This window comes from Barbus barbus (assembly GCF_936440315.1).
Source record: "Barbus barbus genome assembly, chromosome: 29".
NCBI classification, from domain to species: domain Eukaryota; kingdom Metazoa; phylum Chordata; class Actinopteri; order Cypriniformes; family Cyprinidae; genus Barbus; species Barbus barbus.
This window is the reverse complement of record NC_136757.1, coordinates 4,988,103-5,010,457: the sequence shown is the minus strand read 5'-3', so window position 1 is coordinate 5,010,457 and position 22,355 is coordinate 4,988,103. Positions and strand designations below refer to the sequence as shown.

At 36.0% G+C, this 22,355-nt stretch overlaps 1 protein-coding gene across 1 annotated transcript; it reads right to left on the bottom strand.

Annotated features, from left to right (window-relative positions):
- Positions 1 to 8,668: 8,668 nt before the first annotated feature.
- Positions 8,669 to 21,994, bottom strand: LOC306849380 (double-strand-break repair protein rad21-like protein 1). The gene is made up of 14 exons (XM_079384345.1): positions 21,926 to 21,994; positions 21,280 to 21,440; positions 21,041 to 21,170; positions 20,858 to 20,957; positions 20,659 to 20,762; positions 20,484 to 20,579; positions 19,661 to 19,762; positions 18,903 to 19,025; positions 15,880 to 16,109; positions 15,672 to 15,768; positions 13,460 to 13,608; positions 13,205 to 13,309; positions 12,205 to 12,279; positions 8,669 to 9,763 (listed from the first exon to the last, which is right to left on the bottom strand). The coding sequence occupies exons 2-14, from the start codon at positions 21,421 to 21,423 to the stop codon at positions 9,575 to 9,577; spliced, it is 1,644 nt and encodes a 547-aa protein (XP_079240471.1). The 5' UTR covers positions 21,424 to 21,440; positions 21,926 to 21,994; the 3' UTR covers positions 8,669 to 9,574.
- Positions 21,995 to 22,355: the final 361 nt, after the last annotated feature.

Genomic DNA, 22,355 nt, shown 5'->3' with positions numbered 1-22,355 from the left:
TGCTTGCACTTTGCATATTTTGCAAGCCTGAGGAAGGTCAATTGACCGAAACGGCATTTAAATATTTTTGTTATTATGCAAACTTGTGGATCGTGTGCAGGATTTATACTTTTCGAGTTTATAATGCATATTTAATGAAAGTGTTCAGCATATTTAATCCTAACCGTCTAAGAATCTCCTCAGTCGTCTTAAGGTGTTGATAAAAAAGGCTTTTTCGAGCATGACCCAGTTCTGATTTGAGTCTGCACTGTCATCAGTAAAAAAAAAAAAACTTGCTTTCACAATAAATAAGCAAAGTGTGTATGATATTAGAGTTGGCTGTCAGTATATTTAACCCCCGAAAGCATCTGTCAGACAACAGGGTTCAGTTCAGGACATCGCAGAATGTCTGCGCTACAAGTAACATGAACAGAGACACACAATATCGGGAGCTGCTGTGTTATATAAGCGTTGAGAGTAGGAAAGCTAACCAAAGCCGGCCTGAATAGTCAAAATCATTGCAACTTTTCTTAAAAAAAATCTCTCAAGATATTCTCTCCCTCTCTGTTCTATTCTGTATTTCTCTGAACAATGTATTGCAGCACTTATGTTACTATGGATGAACCATTTATGTTATGAACATGGAAATGAAGAGGACATTTCAGAATTTTGAAAATAAATCAAAGAAATATGAAATATTTCGGCACTACTTCTAGATGACTAAAGTAAATTTGTGACGCTGATCATACAGACAGATGTTCTTTCGAACATCTCAAATATAAATTCATGTTCAATTTGCATTTTAACTTAAATTGTTGTAATGATAATATTTGGTGCAATGTAAATACACATTAAATTTGAAAAATGTAAAATAGACACATTTTTACTAGCGTTATTTTTAGTGTAAAAAAAAAAAACATTTAAGGGGCAATATTTGCTTGCTTGATTTCATTTTCAGCATTTTTACTTTTTTAACAGGGACGTTCTAAAACGCTTAACGTGAAAAAACGCTTAACGTGGCTTACCGTACTTAAACATCGACCAGGGAAGCCCAAACTTCTGTCAAACCTTACTTGTAATAGACACTAACTACTGTCAAAAGAACGAGCTGTTATTCCACAGATAAAGTGAATAATTTCATGTTAAGCGCTTTCTCCCCCATAGAAGTCCATTATAAGGAAACTGCTTAACGTGGCTTAACGTACCTTAACGTCGACCAGGGAAAACCAAACTTCTGTCAAACCTTACTTGTAATAGACACTAACTACTGTCAAAAGAACGAGCTGTTATTCCACAGATAAAGTGAATGATTTCATGTTAAGCGCTTTCTCCCCCATAGAAGTCCATTATAAGGAAACTGCTTAACGTGGCTTAACGTACCTTAACATCGACCAGGGAAAACCAAACTTCTGTCAAACCTTACTTGTAATAGACACTAACTACTGTCAAAAGAATGAGATGTTATGCCACAGATAAAGTGAATAATTTCATGTTAAGCGCTTTCTCCCCCATAAAAGTCCATTATAAGGAAACTGCTTAACGTGGCTTAACGTACCTTAACATCGACCAGGGAAAACCAAATTTCTGTCAGACCTTACTTGTAATAGACACTAACTACTGTCAAAAGAACGAGCTGTTATTCCACAGATAAAGTGAATGATTTCATGTTAAGCGCTTTCTCCCCCATAGAAGTCCATTATAAGGAAACTGCTTAACGTGGCTTAACGTACCTTAACATCGACCAGGGAAAACCAAACTTCTGTCAAACCTTACTTGTAATAGACACTAACTACTGTCAAAAGAACGAGCTGTTATGCCACAGATAAAGTGAATGATTTCATGTTAAGCGCTTTCTCCCCCATAGAAGTCCATTATAAGGAAACTGCTTAACGTGGCTTAACGTACCTTAACATCGACCAGGGAAAACCAAACTTCTGTCAAACCTTACTTGTAATAGACACTAACTACTGTCAAAAGAATGAGATGTTATGCCACAGATAAAGTGAATGATTTCATGTTAAGCGCTTTCTCCCCCATAGAAGTCCATTATAAGGAAACTGCTTAACGTGGCTTAACGTACCTTAACAACGACCAGGGAAAACCAAACTTCTGTCAAACCTTACTTGTAATAGACACTAACTACTGTCAAAAGAACGAGCTGTTATTCCACAGATAAAGTGAATGATTTCATGTTAAGCGCTTTCTCCCCCATAGAAGTCCATTATAAGGAAACTGCTTAACGTGGCTTAACGTACCTTAACATCGACCAGGGAAAACCAAATTTCTGTCAGACCTTACTTGTAATAGACACTAACTACTGTCAAAAGAACGAGCTGTTATTCCACAGATAAAGTGAATGATTTCATGTTAAGCGCTTTCTCCCCCATAGAAGTCCATTATAAGGAAACTGCTTAACGTGGCTTAACGTACCTTAACATCGACCAGGGAAAACCAAACTTCTGTCAAACCTTACTTGTAATAGACACTAACTACTGTCAAAAGAATGAGATGTTATGCCACAGATAAAGTGAATGATTTCATGTTAAGCGCTTTCTCCCCCATAGAAGTCCATTATAAGGAAACTGCTTAACGTGGCTTAACGTACCTTAACATCGACCAGGGAAAACCAAACTTCTGTCAAACCTTACTTGTAATAGACACTAACTACTGTCAAAAGAATGAGATGTTATGCCACAGATAAAGTGAATGATTTCATGTTAAGCGCTTTCTCCCCCATAGAAGTCCATTATAAGGAAACTGCTTAACGTGGCTTAACGTACCTTAACAACGACCAGGGAAAACCAAACTTCTGTCAAACCTTACTTGTAATAGACACTAACTACTGTCAAAAGAACGAGCTGTTATTCCACAGATAAAGTGAATGATTTCATGTTAAGCGCTTTCTCCCCCATAGAAGTCCATTATAAGGAAACTGCTTAACGTGGCTTAACGTACCTTAACATCGACCAGGGAAAACCAAATTTCTGTCAGACCTTACTTGTAATAGACACTAACTACTGTCAAAAGAACGAGCTGTTATTCCACAGATAAAGTGAATAATTTCATGTTAAGCGCTTTCTCCCCCATAGAAGTCCATTATAAGGAAACTGCTTAACGTGGCTTAACGTACCTTAACAACGACCAGGGAAAACCAAACTTCTGTCAAACCTTACTTGTAATAGACACTAACTACTGTCAAAAGAATGAGCTGTTATGCCACAGATAAAGTGAATAATTTCATGTTAAGCTCTTTCTCCCCCATAGAAGTCCATTATAAGGAAACTGCTTAACGTGGCTTAACGTACTTAAACATCGACCAGGGAAGCCAAACTTCTGTCAAATTTTACTTATGATAAATACTTTCTGCTGTCAAAAGAACAAGCTCTTATTCATCGTATAAAGTGAATAATATCACGTTAAGCGTTTTAGAATGTCCCTTTTAACATGTTACGTTTTTTTCTTTTCTTTTTTTCTTAACCATATAAAACTTTTAGTAACACTTTACAATAAGTTTACATTTGATTACATTAGTAAACATGAACTAACATTGAAAAATACTACTAACGCATTTATTAATCTTAGTTCATGTTATTTTCAACATTTACTAATGCATTATTAAAATCAAATGTTGTATCTGTTAATATTACTTAATGGATCTGAGCTAAGATGAACTAACAATGAACAGTGGTACTTTAACTAATGTTAACAAAGATGAATAAATACAATAACAAATGTCTTGCTCATTGTTAAAGGGTTACTCCACCCCAAAATGAAAATTTTGTCATTAATCACTTACACCCATGTCGTTCCAAACCCGTAAAAGCTTCTTTCGTCCTCGGAACACAATTTAAGATATTTTGGATGAAAACCGGGAGGCTTTATTCAACAATTCGTCTTCTCTCTGTCTCTGTGTGTCAGCGTAGCGCATTTTGAAAAGCATCCGATGGACGCAAAGTGCGTACGCTATTCTCTATCATCAGTAACGCATGGATACGCTGTTTCTGTTCAAATCAGCATAAATAAACGTACAATACGTATCCATGCGTTACTGATGATAGAGAATAGCGTACGCACTTTGCGTCCATCGGATGCTTTTCAAAATGCGCTACATTGACACACAGAGACAGAGAGGAGATGAATTGTTGAATAAATGTCATTATTTTTATTTTCTTTGCGTACAAAAAGTATTCTCGTCGCTTCATAAAATTCAGATTGAACCTCTGATAGGCAAATGGACTATTTTGACGATGTCTTTCATACTTTTCTGGGCCGTGACAGTGGTATTTACTTGGCAGTCAATGGGACAGTCACAAGCCTCCCAGTTTTCATCCAAAATATCTTAAATTGTGTTCCGAGGACGAACAAAGCTTTTATGGGTTTGGAACGACATGGGGGTAAGTGATTAATGACAAAATGTTCATTTTGGGGTGGAGTAACCCTTTAATGTTAGTAATGCATTAACTAATGGGTAAAGTGTTACTAAATGTTTTATGTGAAATTAAAAGATCATAATCGTCAATATTATGTCATATACTTCAGTTAAATTAATCAAATTAAATTAATTTTCATTTTAAGCAATTGTGTATGTTACTAAATTAATATCAAATACAAAAGACCCTGCAAATAATACTCAGGTTCATAACAGAATAAACATTCAGCTAAAATTCCTTTTCAAAATGGTCCAATTTATATATATATATATATATATATATTTTTTTTTTTTTTTTTTTTTTATGTTGTCACACGTTTTTATTAAAGTTTTGGGGTTCCATCCATTGTTTCCAGGGCTGATTTTACTTTCATTTGACATTAACATATTCAATAACACTCGCTTATAATATCTGACAGCTACAGGTCACTATGTTATATGCAGAAACTCTAAGCCCATGGCTAGGCAGGCCTAGAAGAAATATATACATATATATATATATATATATATATATAATTATTGTTATTATTAAATAATAATTTTTGCCCCCACATTTTAAATATATGGGACATCTCTGGTTAATTTCTGCCTCACAGGATTGTACTGCAGTATAGCACAAGACTACATTTTTGTTTACAGAAATCAGAGATTTTTTTTAGATGCATAACTTACAGGAGCATGACGTCACCACCCCCCATATGTTGCAGGTAAGTCGTCCCTGTGTAGTAAAGGGCACGAGCTGTCTTATGTAACAGTATCTGATATCAGCAGAACCTTATTTGCCTGTCTGAGTCTGCAACAGTGCGTCGGTGACTTTGTTCAGCATAAAACTAAATGACATAATACGAGTCTATAGAAACTATAGGATGCTGAGAGACGCACAAGTCGTTATGATGATGATGATGATGATGAACATTAAGCACCTGTCGTAGTTTCTGAAACAGCTGCGAGTCGACAGTGAACCGGGATGAACGTGACTTACATCCGCTGCTGTTCCGTCGACGCTGTTGTGCAGGATCCCGGTGAAGTTTGTTCGTGGATGCTGGCGGTGCCCTGCGCTCGGGCCAGTGATGCGCGCGCCGTCATTTCGCTGATGGACGGCTGCTGATGCTGATGCTGATGAGAGTAGAAACGACGCATTTGCGTGACGCTGCGACGGCGTTTCTTAAAGGGACAGAGACCAAATGTTCAAAATAGTATTTTTTTTTTCTCTTTTCTTTTTAATTGCAAATTGTACACAATAAGACAGAGACATAAGGCATATACACTAAAAGGGACATTCTACCTCTACTTCTTGGGGAAAAATATTTTATTAAAGTTGAGTCATAGGACATGCTAAACTATGAGAAACACATATCATGCCATCTCAGCATGTTTTTATGATTGAATAAAATATATATTTTATATGCATTTCACCCCTAACATGTCAAGCCTTGCCACAGACAAAGTTGTATGTGTTAGAATGGTTACCTAATAAATTTATTTGATACGAATAGCATTTTCTTATTGGTCACATGTCCCTGATTGTATTTAACATAGTTTTGTAACTCCTATAAGAAATATAAGCAACGTTTCGTCAACTGTAAAACACAAAAATCACATACCCTCCAGGCACTCATATAGTTGTACCAAAAACTACCTTTACATGGCAGATTTTTACAAAAACATGGCAGGGTATATTACATCTACACAGTTAAACAGATTAATTCATCAATATTTCCTCAAATAGGACATTTTTATATCAAAAATTCCTGTGTGACAGGACTGACTTTATGGATTTCTTTGATGCAGAAAAAGTTATGTTTTGTGTTAAGTTTTGATAAGCATTCCTATTATAAATTATTATTATAATCTTAATGTTAATGCAATATTAGACTGATAAAGTTACTGTCATAACCATTTAACAGTCATTAAAAGGTTACACTATTCAATTACTGTGCAGTTCTATGGAAATATAACTTCATAATATATCAAGTACATTTTACTATGATACAGTAATCAATAGACATTTAACTGAATAGCACAATGTAAAGAACTGTGGCGCCACATCATATTACGGCTCAGTAACAACAGGGTACACTGAAAAAAAAAAAAAAAAAAAAAAAAATGAGTCAACTTAAAATTTTAAGGCAACCAGCTTCAGCAGATTTTTGAGTTCTCTCAACTTATCTTTGTAGGAGATTCTCAACTTTTTTGGTATAAAGTTGAGAAAATCTGCTGAAACTGGTTGCCTTAATTTTAAGTTGGCTCAACTTTTTTTTTTTTTTTACAGTGTAATACTATAGTAATATCTACATTACTACTTAGGAAATGACATGGTAATAGCGGAAATTGCATGTCATTTCCTAGGTAATAATGTAGATATTCAGACCAGATTTTTTCTTTTGCTCTCTCCATAATTTGTACCTATGTCTTTGGTCTCGCTCATTGAACTCATGAATACTTTTCCTTCTTTCCTTTTTCTGTCTTCATCTCTCCCTTTCTTTTTGAAGATGTTTTTCCTTTCTCTCAGGGCCTGCATTTAGTCGTTCATGACATTGCTCTCAGCGGCACTAACTGGAGCCATCTATCTGACACCTGTATGAATAGGAATAATTACAGTCATCAGTACTCAAAGCTATAGATGACAATTATATCTATATAGGCCTAGGTAAAAGAGGTACAAAATTAAAAAAAAATTTGAGAAGAAGAAGAAACAACAACACAAGGTGCAGGAATCAATAGAAGTACAAAAAAAACATAAAATAAAATAATACAATTTAAAATAATTTTGAGATAGAGAGGCAAACAGTTTCAGACTTTATTTAGTTTCAAAAACGTCAAGGGGATTTTGTACTGTTTACAAATTATGAGCACAGATTACTGAATCTCTTTAGTGGCGACTGCTTTAAGACAGCGTCCTCTAAAATGCAATCAGACTTTTCATGATTATATTTGACCCATTGCCGGTCATTAATGGGAGTCTGTGGCAATTGCTTGAACCACTGATTTTACTGGAGCAAGTAGGCTATCAATGTTCATTGAACAAGAGCCCACCGAATACTTTGAGATGTCAGAATCCACAAAAGAAAACAATGTATGTACAGTATATGAGCATATGCTTTGAAAATCTTAAAATGCACAGTTTTCTGTAAGGTGTATAGGTTTAGGTGTAGCTAGTTTGAAAATACAGTTTGTACAGCATAAAAACCATTACGCCTTTAAACCACCAATACCAACATATGTGTGTATGTGTGTGTGTTTTCTCAACTTCACTTTGTAAAGGTTACATATTTCTACATGACCAATTTTGAGAATTATTTAATATATACATTTACTTATTTACATAAATGACAAATTATTGTGATACACATTTTTTTCATGTCTAAAACCATTAAGTTTATGTCCCTTAAACTCTAGTTCACCCTGTTACACTGGTGCTACATGTCCTTTTTAAGCATGAAACTTACTGGAACTGACACCATTTCCTGGACCACAAAACCAGTCATAAGTGAGGTTTATACATCACCTGAAAGCTGAATAAATAATTGATGTATGGTTTGTTAGGATAGGACAATATCTGTCTGAGACACAACTCTTTGAAAATCTGGAATCTGAGGGTGCAAACATTTGGATAATGTCCGCCCATGGGCTGTCATTCGCGCTTTACGCGGTAGACCAATCACAGCGGACTGCGCCATCTGACCAATCACAGCAGCGATGGCTCACGGAAAGGAGGGGCTTAGAGAGACTGATTCTTTGAACTGCTTCGCACGAGTCTTTAGGAATCATTTAGAAATTAGGTAAAATTAAAGCTATTTTTAAAAAAAACTAAAGTGTTTTTTGACCTTGGATGCATGTAAACCTGTTTTAGGAGACTCATAAAACAATATTAGCAACCGTAAAAATGGCATAATAGGGGCACTAGCAATGCATATTACTGATCAAAAATGAAGTTTTGATACATTTACAATAGGAAACATACAAAATATCTTCATGGAACATGATCTTTACTTAATATCCTTATGATTTTTGGCATAAAATAAAAATCAATCATTTTGACTCATACAGTATATTGTTGGCTATTACTACAAATATACCCCAGCGACTTAAGACTGGTTTTGTGCTCCAGGGTCACATATGGCCAAAAAGTAAGATTAAATTCTGATTGTAATGTAAATCATTATTTATAACAGACTACTTAAAACACATAAATATCAGCTTTCATTCTATATCTCCCAATAATATGTCTAAGCAAATTATATTTAAACACTTAGTTTTATGATCAAAGTCCTGTAGTTTTTATTGTGCGGGCTAAATATATAATGCAATTTAATGATAATTGAAAAATGAACAAATAAACATTCCTTAGCCTGTTTTATCATGCTAGATATTCGTATTTTAACAAGACCATGAAAAAAAACTGTATGAGCAATCAAGTAAACCAAAATGGCTTCAGTCCAGTAAATGTTCATCTTGAAATACAACAAACAATATGAAAATTATTCTTATGTTAATTTTGTCAGAGCTCAATATAGCATCAGTTCCTATTCACACATTTACAAGAGCACCCAGGGCATCCTGCTAAACTTTTCCTTTAGAGCTTATGAAAGTAAGTTTGGAAGAACTTTAAGTTTTGCAATATTTATTTATTTGATTTGTACATTTAATGGTCTTAAGAATTTGGTAAAAAGAACACAGATCATCATAATCAACGAAGAGCAGAACTGTTTGTAGAACATAACAATTATTAGATTAAACTGTAGGACGAAAAGACAAATACCATTCAGGATTGAGTTTCAATCCATGCCAACTCACTTCTCAAGCAATGAACAAGGATTTAGTTAATTTAGTTCATAAAAATAATGATCATTTGACATGCAGACCATTCACTGTTGTGAACTGCTCTACGGTACTTTTCACCCATAGCCCAGCTCATACAGATCAGAGAACTACATATATATTTGTTTGTTTTTTTTAGAAACAGTATAACATTATACAGACATATTTCATAGCTTAGACACATTTTTAGCAGGTCTCCATAGGAATTTATAACACTTTGTCTAAATTTGTACAGAAATCCATCAAGTTTGCTCCCAACCAAGAACATATACGAAACAGCAGAGCCTTTTAATGAGCTATAACGTCTCTAAAGGTTTTCCCTCCAGTGCTTCAAGGCTGCCTGTTCTAAAAGGAAGAAAAGAGAGGCCCAGGTGTGGCAATTATGTCACTGTATGGGGTGCTCTGGTGTAGATTGAGGATTTGTTGTTTCCTCAAGACCAGCAGGCAGAAGAATATGGCTGCCACGTATGAACGACTGCTGCTCTCACATAAAGCGTGAAGACTGTACACGGCATTGGGGGAAGAGTCTTGTCTCTGAAAAGAAACAAGAAGTTAGTGCAAGTTAGATAAAAACAAAAGGTGTCAATAAAACAAGTCTAAAACATACTGGTGCATCTCAATAAATTAGAATGTCGTGAAAAATCAGTCTCTCAAAATATTAGAATATTTACATTTGAGTTTCAATAAATGACCATCTCTATAAATTCCAGGTATCTCTTGTTCTTTGAAACCACAATAATGGAGAAGACTGCTGACTTGGCAATGATCCAGAAGACGAACATTGACGCCCTCCACAAAGAGGGTAAGTCACAGAAGGTCATTACTGAAAGGTGTGGCTGTTTACAGAGTGCTGTATCAAAGCATATTAAATGCAAAGTTGACTGGAAGGAAGAATTTGGGTTGGAAAAGGTGCACAAGCAACAGGGATGACTGCAAGCTTGAGAATAATGTCAAGCAAAGCTGATTCAAACACTTGGGAGAGCTTCACAAGGAGTGGACTGAAGCTGGAGTCAGTGCATCAAGAGTCACCACGCTCAGACGTCTTCAGGAAAAGCCACTTCTGAACCAGAGACAACGTCAGAAGCATCTTACCTGGGCTGTGGAGAAAAAGAACTGGACTGTTGCTCAGTGGTCCAAAGTCCTCTTTTCAGATAAAAGTAAATGTTGCATTTCATTTGGAAATCAAGGTCCCAGAGTCTGGAGGAAGAGTGGAGAGGCACAGAATCCATGTTGCTTGAAGTCCAGTGTAAAGTTTCCACAGTCAGTGATGATTTGGGCTGCCATGTCATCTGCTGGTGTTGGTCCACTGTGTTTTCTGAAGTCCACAGTCAATGCAGCCATCTACCAGGAAATTTTAGAGCACTTCATGCTTCCTTCTGCTGACAAGCTTTATGGAGATGCTGATTTCATTTTCCAGCAGGACTTGGCACCTGCCCACACTGCCAAAGGTACCAAAAGCTGATTCAATGACCATGGTGTTACTGAGCTTGATTGGCCAGCAAACTCGCCTGACCTGAACCCCATAGAGAATTTATATAGTCAAGAGGAAGATGAGAGACACCAGACCCAACAATGCAGATGACCTGAAGGCCGCTATCAAAGCAACCTGGGCTTCCATACCACCTGAGCAGTGCCACAAACTGATCACCTCCATGCCACGCCGCATTGATGCAGTAATTAAAGCAAAAGGAGCCCCTACCAAGTATTGAGTACATATACAGTAAATGAACATACTTTCCAGAAGGGATTCACTAAAAATGTTTTTTTTTTTATTGGGCTTATGAAGTATTCTAATTAGTTGAGGTAATTGGTGGGTTTTTGTTAAATGCGAGCCTAAATCATCACAATTAAAAGAACCAAAGACTTAAACTACTTCAGTCTGTGTGCATTGCATTTATTTAATACACGAGTTTCACAATTTGAGTTGAATTACCGAAATAAATGAACTTTTCCACGACATTCTAATTTATTGAGATGCACCTTTAAATCAAGTTTCTTGACTCTTTATACTGAAATTTAAACATTGTTATTCAAAACACTAGAGATATCCAAGTTTAAAAATTGAGAAATAATGACTGAATAACATTATTTGGCTGTTTTTGAACCACCCACTTCAATCTGTCTGGCTGACATGAGAAGTGACCAATCACAGTTTGCTTTGGTTTTAGACAACAAAACATAAAAGACATCAATCAGAAAATAAAGCAAAATATACAATTGTGTTTGTAGACATCTACTTTTTGGCGATATGTATCCTAAAAACTGAACTACTGCAAATCCAGTGATTAGCTCTTCCACAGCAGTTCAGTTGCGACCCGGTATCTTGTAAATAACTGTAAATAAACTGTCCAGGCAGACTGGTGCACCCAAAACCCACAAGTTACAAAGTCAACTGGAACTGACTGGAACTAACACTTTCAGACAATAAATACACAACAACCGTCATTTCTCCAAGATCTCAAAGCCATACAAACGACACAATTCTACACAGATTACATTTCATATAAATCCAATACAGAATATTCGATACATTGATCTATATAATATAGCCGGCTGAGCTACCGAGAAAACTAGTTAAGTCCGGAAAGCGAAACATATGGAGCTGTAATCATAACTGTGCACCAAAACGATCACGCTCGCTGTGTTACCGCCTCTAGTGTTAATTTCTGTTGGAAACTGAACGTTATTTCTTGTCTTGCGAAAAAGTTCCTATGCACAGGTGCGTTTTCGTCATGAGATAAGGTAGCACATATCACAGTGCTTTAACACGGCCTGCTATTGTCACTGTGAGCGGAGTGTCAAATGAATGAGACTGAGTTTATGCTCTTAAGCCTGCAGCTCTCATCACCACCCATATATTTAATTTCCCACTCTCTTATTTCTTCACACCTAATTCCTCATCTACAACTGCTCCACACACCAGGCCTGATAAGCATCAACTCTGTCTGTGGATTTGGCGTTTGATTATTTCTTACTTTGAGGGCCTGGAGGAGGTCGTGTGCCCGACTGGTCATTCTCTTATCCTCTACATCCTGGCTGTTCAGAGCAGACTGCAGACAAAGGGAAGAGGTCAAATGTTACACACACATCAGTCTCTTCTGCTCACCAAGGCAGCATTTACTTGATCAAAAATTCAGTGAAAACAGTTATATTGTGAAATATTATTGCAATTAAAATAACCGTTTTCTATGTGAATATATTGTAAAAATTTATTCCTGTGATGCAAAGCTGAATTCCCTTCAGAAATCATTCTAATAATGTGATTTGCTACTCAAGAAACATATCTTTATTATTATCAGTGATGAAAACAGTTGTGCTGCTTCATATTTTTGTGGAAATATTTTTTCAGTATTCTTTGATTAACAAAAATCAAAAGAACAATTTATTTGAAAGAATGATTTGGTTTGTAAATATTTTTAAAGTCTATACTGTCACTTTTAATAAATATACTGCTGAATAAAAGTAGCAACTTATTAAAAAAACAAAATCTTACTGACCTCAAACATTTAAACATTAGTGCAAGAACATATTTGATGTAGGATTTCAATAAATAAAAAGTTAGTAAAAGCCACAAGTTACTTATTTCTTTATAAAGTTATGAATTTTATAAGTGTGAAAAAAAAAGTGTCATATAATATTTAAACATTACTCTGAAAACGAAACTCCAATAATATCGCTGGCGATGTAATATTCTGCAATGACCATTTATGGAATGCAAGACTGCAGCCAAAAATTATGACCTTGTAACATTTTTGTTTTCAGGTAATTTTGTTAATAAATTTCTTAAAAGGAGTTATTGGAATATTCAATGTAAATCGAGTTTAAATTGAATTCAACAAATATAACAAATTGGATTGATTACTACCTCAATTTAAAAGGCACTGACAATGATGTCACTAGTTGACAGTAAATTGTCATCAAGTCGGCATTGTTTATTTAATCAGTATTTATGTGAGGTTAAGTGTTTAGCACTACCTGTGTGTGAGTCAATGGGGTTTCCCTCATATCTCCAGATGGGTTAACATGCATGGAGATCTCAGAGAGAGGCTCTGGATACGACACCTCCAATCTGCTCTCCTCCTTTGAACGAGAGAGGGTGAGATGGGGGTGAAAAGATTAGTTATTACATTCTGATGAAATATTACAAACCTAGACCAGTGAACCACTCACAATAAGACCAGTAACATGTATAGCCAGTACACAGGGCGGAAGTGCATATGCAGTTCTTACACTAGTGGTGTTCCAGGGAGGTGGAGGTGCTGGATGAGTTACAGAAGCTTCTACAGTAGTGTCTCCACCTGATGCTTGATCTGGACCAACAGAGTCTTGCAGCAAACTCCAGTCATCCAGAACCGGCTGAGCTGAGTTTTCCCAGACCTCTACAGGTTCACACAGAGACACACATTTTGCAGAAAGGACAGACTGAAATTTAAGTCTTTATTCACAGAAAATGTTGCTCTCCTAGTGTATTCAAAACACAAAAAAAGATTTGAGAGCTCCGAAAGGCAAGTAGAAAAAAACTATTCGGTGAAATGTGCCATCATTTGACTTCAGAAGGCTTAAAATATTAAATTGCTATATTGAAATTAATTTCACTGTATCGAGAAAAAACAACAACACAAGATACATTCTGCTACTATGATGCAGAATGTAATGGCAGATGTTTACTCACTTTCATGTTGATTTCAAACCTGTTCAAACCTTTTTTTTCTGCAGAACACTAAAAAGGTATTTTTGAGAAATGTTTTTGTCCATACAATGCAGTCAATGGTCACAAAAACTGTTCAATTATCAACATTCTTCAAATTATCTTCTTTCACAAGTTCGCCTGCCCATTCAGTTAGCATACCATAGTTAATGGTAAAGGAACTTGGCTTGCTGTCCTCGACGGAGGCTCGAACCCGAAGCTCGGCTTGAGCTCTGAGTTCAATCCCCCATTGCGGTACTACATAGAGGGAGAATAACACAACTAGAGGAGGAGATGTGGAGGTGGAGGGACGCCGGAAGAATTGTCGCTAGGACAGCGCAATGACTTCTGCTTATATATACACTCATAATGATTGGCAGGACTGAATGATTAGGCTCCTCTCGAACCTATGTTCCTCAGAAGAAAGAAAGTTGTACAGGTTAGGAATGACTTGAGTGGGAGTAAATAATCTCAAAGGCTCTGTTTACACCTGGTTTTAAAGGGGTCATGAACTGAGAAACCAAAATTCCCTTGATCTTTTGACATATAAGAGGGCATTGTAATATAAAAACATCCTTTAAGTTTCAGAACTCAAAACTTTCTCGCTAGTCTAAAAACAGCTTATATTGCAGGCAGTCTGCCAAAACGACAGGCTTTGGAAAGTATGTTGTAATAGTGTATATAAGAACTTCCTCCACAGAAGAAAATCAATGCCCACCGATTCACACATGTAGTGGAGAGAGGCGAATGCACAGGTCTATGCAGAAACCAAATGATAAAGATGGCTCTGAAGATAACAAGGTGCAGTGCCAAGTTGTGGAAAAAAAACTGTTTGCGTAGCCTTCCTTCTGATCCCAGCATTAGGAAAGAGTGGATGAACTTTATTTTTAATGAACATCCAGACCGCATCATTGAGAACTTGGTCTTTTGTTCACTTCATTTGACCACGGATTAATTTAAAAACAAGGCACGATTCGACACAGGATTTTCAGAAAGATTGAAACTAAACGACGATGCTGTGCCGACTATATTGGATCCTACAGTCATGTCGCAACACACAAGTCTGAGTAATTGTTTTTATTACGTGGGCACTATTATTGTGTATTATCGTTTCGTATGTACTGGAGGGAACCTAAATCACAGCAGCGTCCATCTATGAAGGATGTAGACTGTCAAACATACACAAGCCAATTATAGCAGTGGGCGTTTACTTTTGAGTCTACAATCCTCCACACCCATTCAAACAAGAGCTTTCAGATGAGGGGGTCAAAAACAGGACAGAAAATATTACTTCTAAATTATTATGTTTTTGATGGAAAAATCTTGATAACATTATAAGTGGACCTCAGAGAACAGTACAAAATAAAAAACGGTGGCAGTTCATGACCCCTTTAACATGCGTTTTCGTCAATCCAATCACAAGTAGAATACATCAAATATGGGTGTCAAGGTTTTTGAGTTTGTCCACTTTTTTGAAGGTGCATTCAACTGGATTGCTTTTGAAGCGTAGATGCTCATGTGGTCAAATGCGTACAAACAGCCAATTCAGAAAAGATTAATTACTGAGATTTCAGTAATATGAGAATCTAGACAAAATGCGAATACGGAGACATTTAAAATGCATGTTAGGACCAGGTATGAATCCATCTCTGCTGTTCACTTGTCGCGTCACAGAAAATGCATCTTCATACCAGTTGGAAACAGGGCCAGATTTTCATCAACTCGGCTTTTGTCTGATGCACTGTGATTCGTTACCCTCTCTAGGCTGCTCTCTCATCTCCTCTGGGTCAGTCTGCTGTCTCGCTCCTCCCTCCAAGCCTGGTCTCCTAGGTGATGTGTGACAAGGGAACAGCTAGAGGAATAGAGGGAAAGGAACATATCCCATGATGCACTGTTTAATGCTACACTGACAGTGTAATGATAGCCGTGCACTGATGCTATTTCAGCAGAGGGTGTGCGATACCTGCTTTAATTCAGGGTGTAAGAGTGTAAGGCAAAATCTGGAGAAGAGCTGCTTCACTCCTCCATTCTCCCTCCACTCCATGAGCTGCCGAGTGGGCGGGGCTATCTCCAATGGGGTTACAAGTTCGAAGCAGTCAGCCAGTTGATTCCTGATGTCATCGTTTGTTAGTTCCTTTGACCGGTCAATCACCAGCTTCCGCTTCCTCGAGCCTCTTTTCCTTGTTGAAGATGCTGAGCACATGTTTGAACTTTCCATTAGTCTGATGCAGAGTCTAAGCGCCAAATGTGAGTAAAAATCAGCATTGATGAGTGCACAGTATGAACCAGTGTTAACTGCCAGTCGGCCATAACTTTTTATATTAATTATAACAATGTCTAGGAACACGATACGGTTTAGTGTGATTATGAAGTCATGAAACTATGTTTTCAGTGTGTTGGACTTGGTAAATGCTGCTCCACACAAACTCCACTGAAAGTGTTGTGAGTCTAAGGCACTAAGAATCTGTTGTCAACCGAAGAGAAGCATTTCCAAAGAGAGGTTTCCCTGCTGTTTTCCGCCAAAATAAATCTCTATGGTTTAACATTTGAAGGCAAAGAAAAAAACAACAACAATACGAATGATTATTATTATGGAAATTAAAATTATTAATATACAAACTTATTAATAAGGCTTAAAAAATATATTTTTAAGCCTTATTATTTTTTACTTTACTGTTGTGCAGTAAAATTCACCTTAAAAATTCACTTTTCATTGATGACGATGACATGAAAAAATGTGCCAAAAATCCTTGTGGAAAACAAAGGCTTTTGATATGACAATCACATGAAATTACAATTATATCCAGTATATGGCAGCAGAGGATCACTCATTAGCTCAGTTGATTTAATTTAAAAACCAAATTTTTAAACATTGCCTTAAAAAGGACACATCAAAAAGAATGTTTTTAGTTTTATCTTTAACTGTAGAAGCTGCTAAATACATTCAGCCAACACAGACTTTTTGCTATTGTAGTTTTGTTACTCTGAATTTACTCTGCATCACTTTATGCACAAGTCTATTTTTGACATCGGTTTGCCAGATAGCTCTTTCCACCCAGTGCTACAGTTATCACTGTCAATCATAACAATGACTGACAGAACAATTTTGTGGATTTACTCGCATAATTTTTTACACTCGCATTTGTCACTCCTAAAACAATATATGTGGATGTTTGGTCCTCTTTAGACAAACAAAAAGGAAGCTTTTCTTCAAATTGTCAATGGATTATGTAGAGAAACCGAGCAAAGGGCTCCTCTTACAGCGCAACCGAGCTTACTCACTTGAAAACTCCTGATACGATCAATGACCAACTACACAATCAATCTCTTATTTACACTGTGTTTGTGCTTTTTCTCTCATTATGTTAGGTAGATCTGACTGCGAGCGTGTAGAACTCTGTAAACCAAAATTAGTTCAGAGAGGATTTTGTAATTCAAAACCAGAGCGAGCAGCAAAAACACACAGGAATGTTTAAAATCGGTTGACTACAAGCAGGTACAGAACTGAATTGGCACTAATGGTACTGTAAAAAGACACCACCAAAAAACACTTTCTCATCGGATCTACACAAATCTTGTAGGTGACCTATTTTGATCTCAAAAAGATGAGTTTTCACTGGAAGGTGAGGAGTTTGCATCTATGAATATTAAATACTTTAATAATAATAATAATTGCAGTTAGATATGTTTCCCCAATTTGTTATGATCTTTTTAATTAGATGATGCACATACAGTTTCATTGCTGGTAAAGATGTTTATGGCTGGTAAATTTTCTAAAATTTCTCAAGTCACCACCCGCTGGCAGTTTGTGGCAAAATGTTAGTTTTAGGCCCTGGTCTGATGTGTTAGCAAATTTGTGACCACGTCTAGATTCAGAATGTAATACTAGAATATTGCTCTCTGAGAAGTATGTACTATACAATGCAAAACTCAGTGAATTACATGTTTAATTCAGTGAGTGGTGTCCAGTTGCCATCTCAAAATATAAAAAAGCAAATGTTGTATTTGTGATCCAGTATTATGCAAAAATGTCTTAATATTTGTCAGCTAAAAAAAAGTAAAGAAAAACTATGGTTGATATTACTTTGTATGACACTGTATGTGCTGTACTATTCTTCAATAAATATGCTCTGGTTGCACATTACACCTTTTGTCAAATCTAGTAGGCCATTATGGTATTCCTAAACACAGAATATCTACATAGCGTGCACAGTGCACATACTGCAGCAACTGATTCATTACCATGATTAGCCCTAGAAAATGTACATGGATATTTTATTCCTGATTGTCAACAGCACCCTCAAGTGGTGAGCAGTTAAACCCCAACATTCACCCAAAAATGACATTTCTGTCACCATTTACTCACCCTCATGTCGCTCCAAATCTGTACAAAACTTTCTTTCTTCTGGAGAACATAAAAAAAGATATTCTGAAGAATGTTGATAACCTACGGAAGCGTATTGCATTCACTTGAGGAAAAAAAAATCTACTCTGTTTTTCTGAATTAACGAGTTAATTATCTCAGAATTACGAGATAATTTTTCATTAAAAAAAGTTTTTGCTCCGTTTTTCTGAATTAATGACTTAATTATCTCAGAATTACGAGATCATTTTTCATAAAAAAAATAAGTTTTTGCTCTGTTTTTCTGAATTAATGACTTTAGATAATTAACTCGTTAATTCAGAAAAACAGAGTAGATTTTTATTTCCTCAAGTGAATGCAATACGCTTCCGTAGATAACCAACAGTTCAGTTACCTTTGGCATTGTATGGACAAAAAAAACATTTCTCAAAGTATTTTCTTTTCATGTTTGTAAGAAGAAAGTAAGACTCATGAAGGTTTGACATGATTTGAGGGTGAGTAAATGATCAGAATTTTCATTTTTGGTGAACTGTCTGTTTAGCAGTTCAACAGTAAACAATGTACAACAATTTGAGGCAAAAGTCAAAACTGCTGCTCAAGTCTCCAGAGGAGCTAAAACTCACGTGTGGTAACAACCGGTGCAAGAGTGAAACCTTCCTCTGCATTTACTAAGAAAGTGGTCTCGGTCGGGGCTGGACTGCTCCTACCCTTTAAACAGGAAAGTTCTGGTTTCACAGACTCCGGCTCTTTGAGAAAATGGCACAGTGGTAAATGTTAACATTGCAAGCAAGGGACAATTCTTAATTACAGATCAAAAAAAGTGTTAATATTAAAATTGTTACTGTACACCCATATAACCAATTAGAAATTAACCATTTATCATTTTACAAAGTAAAGGTCATATAGTAAACATGTAAAGCCCATACTAAATGTCCTAAGTGGTTTACTAAAATACATATCTAAACGCATTTTTATGTTGTATTAAAGCTTCTGCATGTAAGCTTTTAACCTTGAAATATCATCATATCACTATCCTTTTCAAAAACTTGGTCTTTTCTAAAGACTAAATCTGCATGACAGAAAGAAAGAAAAAAAATAACTTTTAGGTATGCAAATTAAAAATGTCTAATTTTTACAATCTCTTTATAAGACCTTATAAGCCATAAAGCGTTTTAGATAACAAAACAAATTATTGTGTACATTCTTGCCTTCTCCTTCTTATTGATTGTGTGTAATTTCATGTGACCAAAGTTTTTAACAACAATGAAATATATGAGGATGAATAAACCATTAACAACAACATAGTTGCTTGTTCATCTGTTTCAAAGGCTAAAATATAATCTAATGCAAATATATATATATATAAATGTACCATTATTACCTGCATTGACAGCAGTTGGAGGAGGTGTAGCTGGTAATTCATTAGGAGTTTCATCAAAGATATCAGGCACCACAGCATCATCAGTCGTATTGGCTATAAAATCTTGACACACCACAAATAAAGAGAAATAAGTGGGTTCAAGTGATATGGTTCCATAATTGTAGTGATTTAAAAAAGACAAAAATTAGGCAAATGTGTTTGTACAAATTTAGATACAATGATTCTATACAAATGCACAAAAAGCAAAGGGCTTCATATGCACTACATTATACTATCATACCCCACTTTAATGTGCACATTGAGCCACGGGAAAGTGTTTGATAAACATATTTAAAAATAGTCATTTTGTGGCAAAAAAGAATTATACACCTTCAACATTAAATCTAATTTGATTCTGAAATAAGGGCATTTTAATGTATCCCACTTCTTTTTTAAACATTTCATTATTTGCTATTATTGCACTAACCTCTAGTGTTAATGCTTGACTATAACTGTAAAGGTATAATTCACCTAAAAATGAAAATTGTGCCATCATTTTACTCCCTTTAACTCTTTGTAATCAGCAAGACCTATAACGGTATCTTAAAACAATGACTAAACAGTTCTTTGACATTAATCAATATTTTAATCTTTATACATAATGTATTTTATTGAGCAATTCTAATTATAATTAAGAATTTTTGCATTACAAAAAAAAAGCTTGTTTTATTTGAATAACATGCTGCATTAGAAAATTTGACTTAGATATACTACGAATTTCATTATGTGCAAATTTTGAGTGTAAAAGCACTCATAGATTAACTCATGAAAGTTTATACTGTACCAATGAGGTCGACAGCCATTTCTTCATCACCAAAGCAGTCGCCATGGACACTGAAACTCTGATCAAACAGTCCTTGATAAGACTGGATCTCCTCACCTTTCAACGGGAAATACAACATCTATAGTTTTGCAAAGTTCACGTAAACCTTGGTTTAATGATCATTCAGAGGTGTTACCGATTCTCTCCATGGTGAGAAAGTGGTTCTCGAAGTTCTCTTTGAGAGTAATATCTTCAGTGCGGCACTGGTTCAAAGAGAAGTGATCGACCACATCAATGGTTCTGGGTGAGACATAACACGCCCATTAAAGTCATAAAAACACTACATCACCTAAAAGTCTATATGATGAGCTGTGAGCTGTTAATAAACATGATACTTGAGATCAGGCAGCTGGGAATCAAAGTCAGTGAAGTCCTCTGGTAGAGTGATAGTTTTTAATGTGGCCTCCATCGCATCCTCAGGCAAATCAGTCTGTCCTGTGAATAAAAATGAAATATTGTTGTCATGCAGCGTTCCCTCATTCTGAGACAGATTTAACATCACAGATGGCTGTATTCACCTGGCCTGAATGCCACTTTAATTTTGACCAGGGCATCACTGCAGTCTGCAAGAAGGTATCTGGTCTTCTTCGAGTATATCCGGACAACTCCTAAAAGAAGGTGACCTGAAGTCCGCAGACCAACTCTCATCTGGAGTCATGGAGATGAATCCCACACACAGGAAGAGACAAGGATTAGTTTAGTTTCATTAAATTACTTGGTTTAGTGTTAATATATGGATTAACCAGGTGAACCTTACCTGGGGTGATAAGATCTCCTTTATGGTGGTCTCTAGGTCACATTCAAACACGTGTGCTTTGGTTATTTTCTTCTCCCAGTGGGCTGCGAGCCATATCTTGGCTAATGTGCTTCGTTTAGAGGTGAAGATTTGGGCATAAAACATCGTGATGTGTGTCGTGTCTGAGGAAATATAAGTCGCCATGAGAGCTAACGTTAACTTAATGAACTTATTAGCGTTTATTAACACCACTGTAGTCATTCATTTACACAGTAACATAAGAATTGGCTTTTTGTTAATATGTGTTGCACTTGAGCTCAGGCTGTCGAGTTTGATTACGAGGCTCTGTCTCAAAACACAGCTAGCTAACGTTACCGACCCTGACAGCCTCAATAGTTAGAATGATGCTCCAAAATGCTGTCTAGATGGACACCAAACGTGTTGTGTGTTCAGAATACGCTTATGACACCAAAGAATGCTGTCTAGGTAGGGAGCTCACTAGTTTTTGGGACGTCGTCTTGTGTAAAGCTAGCCAAATAAATACACCAGCTGTCAGTTTTTTTTCGTGTTCAGCAGTTTCACGATTTCAGTATCCTGAAAATTAGCTCTATTCGTTTATAAACGAATTATTAATGAATTAAGTCTAGACATCTCATATTTTTCATACCTGTTGCCGCTCAGCGTGAATCAATACTGAAGCAATTTCCCGCCCACTTCACGAGCTCTTTACTTCTATGCTGTTGGCCATAAGAATATTGTCTTTTTTTTCTTCTTTTTTTTAACTTTAATTTTCGCCCCTTACGTGTATGTGATTTGAATATTAGCATAAACTTGTTTTGTTTGTTTGTTTTTAATTAAAATGCTTTAATGGCATTCATAACTGAGGAATTTACATCAAGCCACTGATCTATATATAACTTTCTCTAGATCAGAGGATTACGCTCAATTTTCATATCACACAACATAAATTTAAGATATAAAATTAAATTAAATATAAAATAAAATAAATATATTGGGGGAAAAAACATACAAAGAAAAAGAAAAAGTAGGGGAACAGGAGGCTCCTCTTATGACTCCAAATATTACAAATTCCTCTT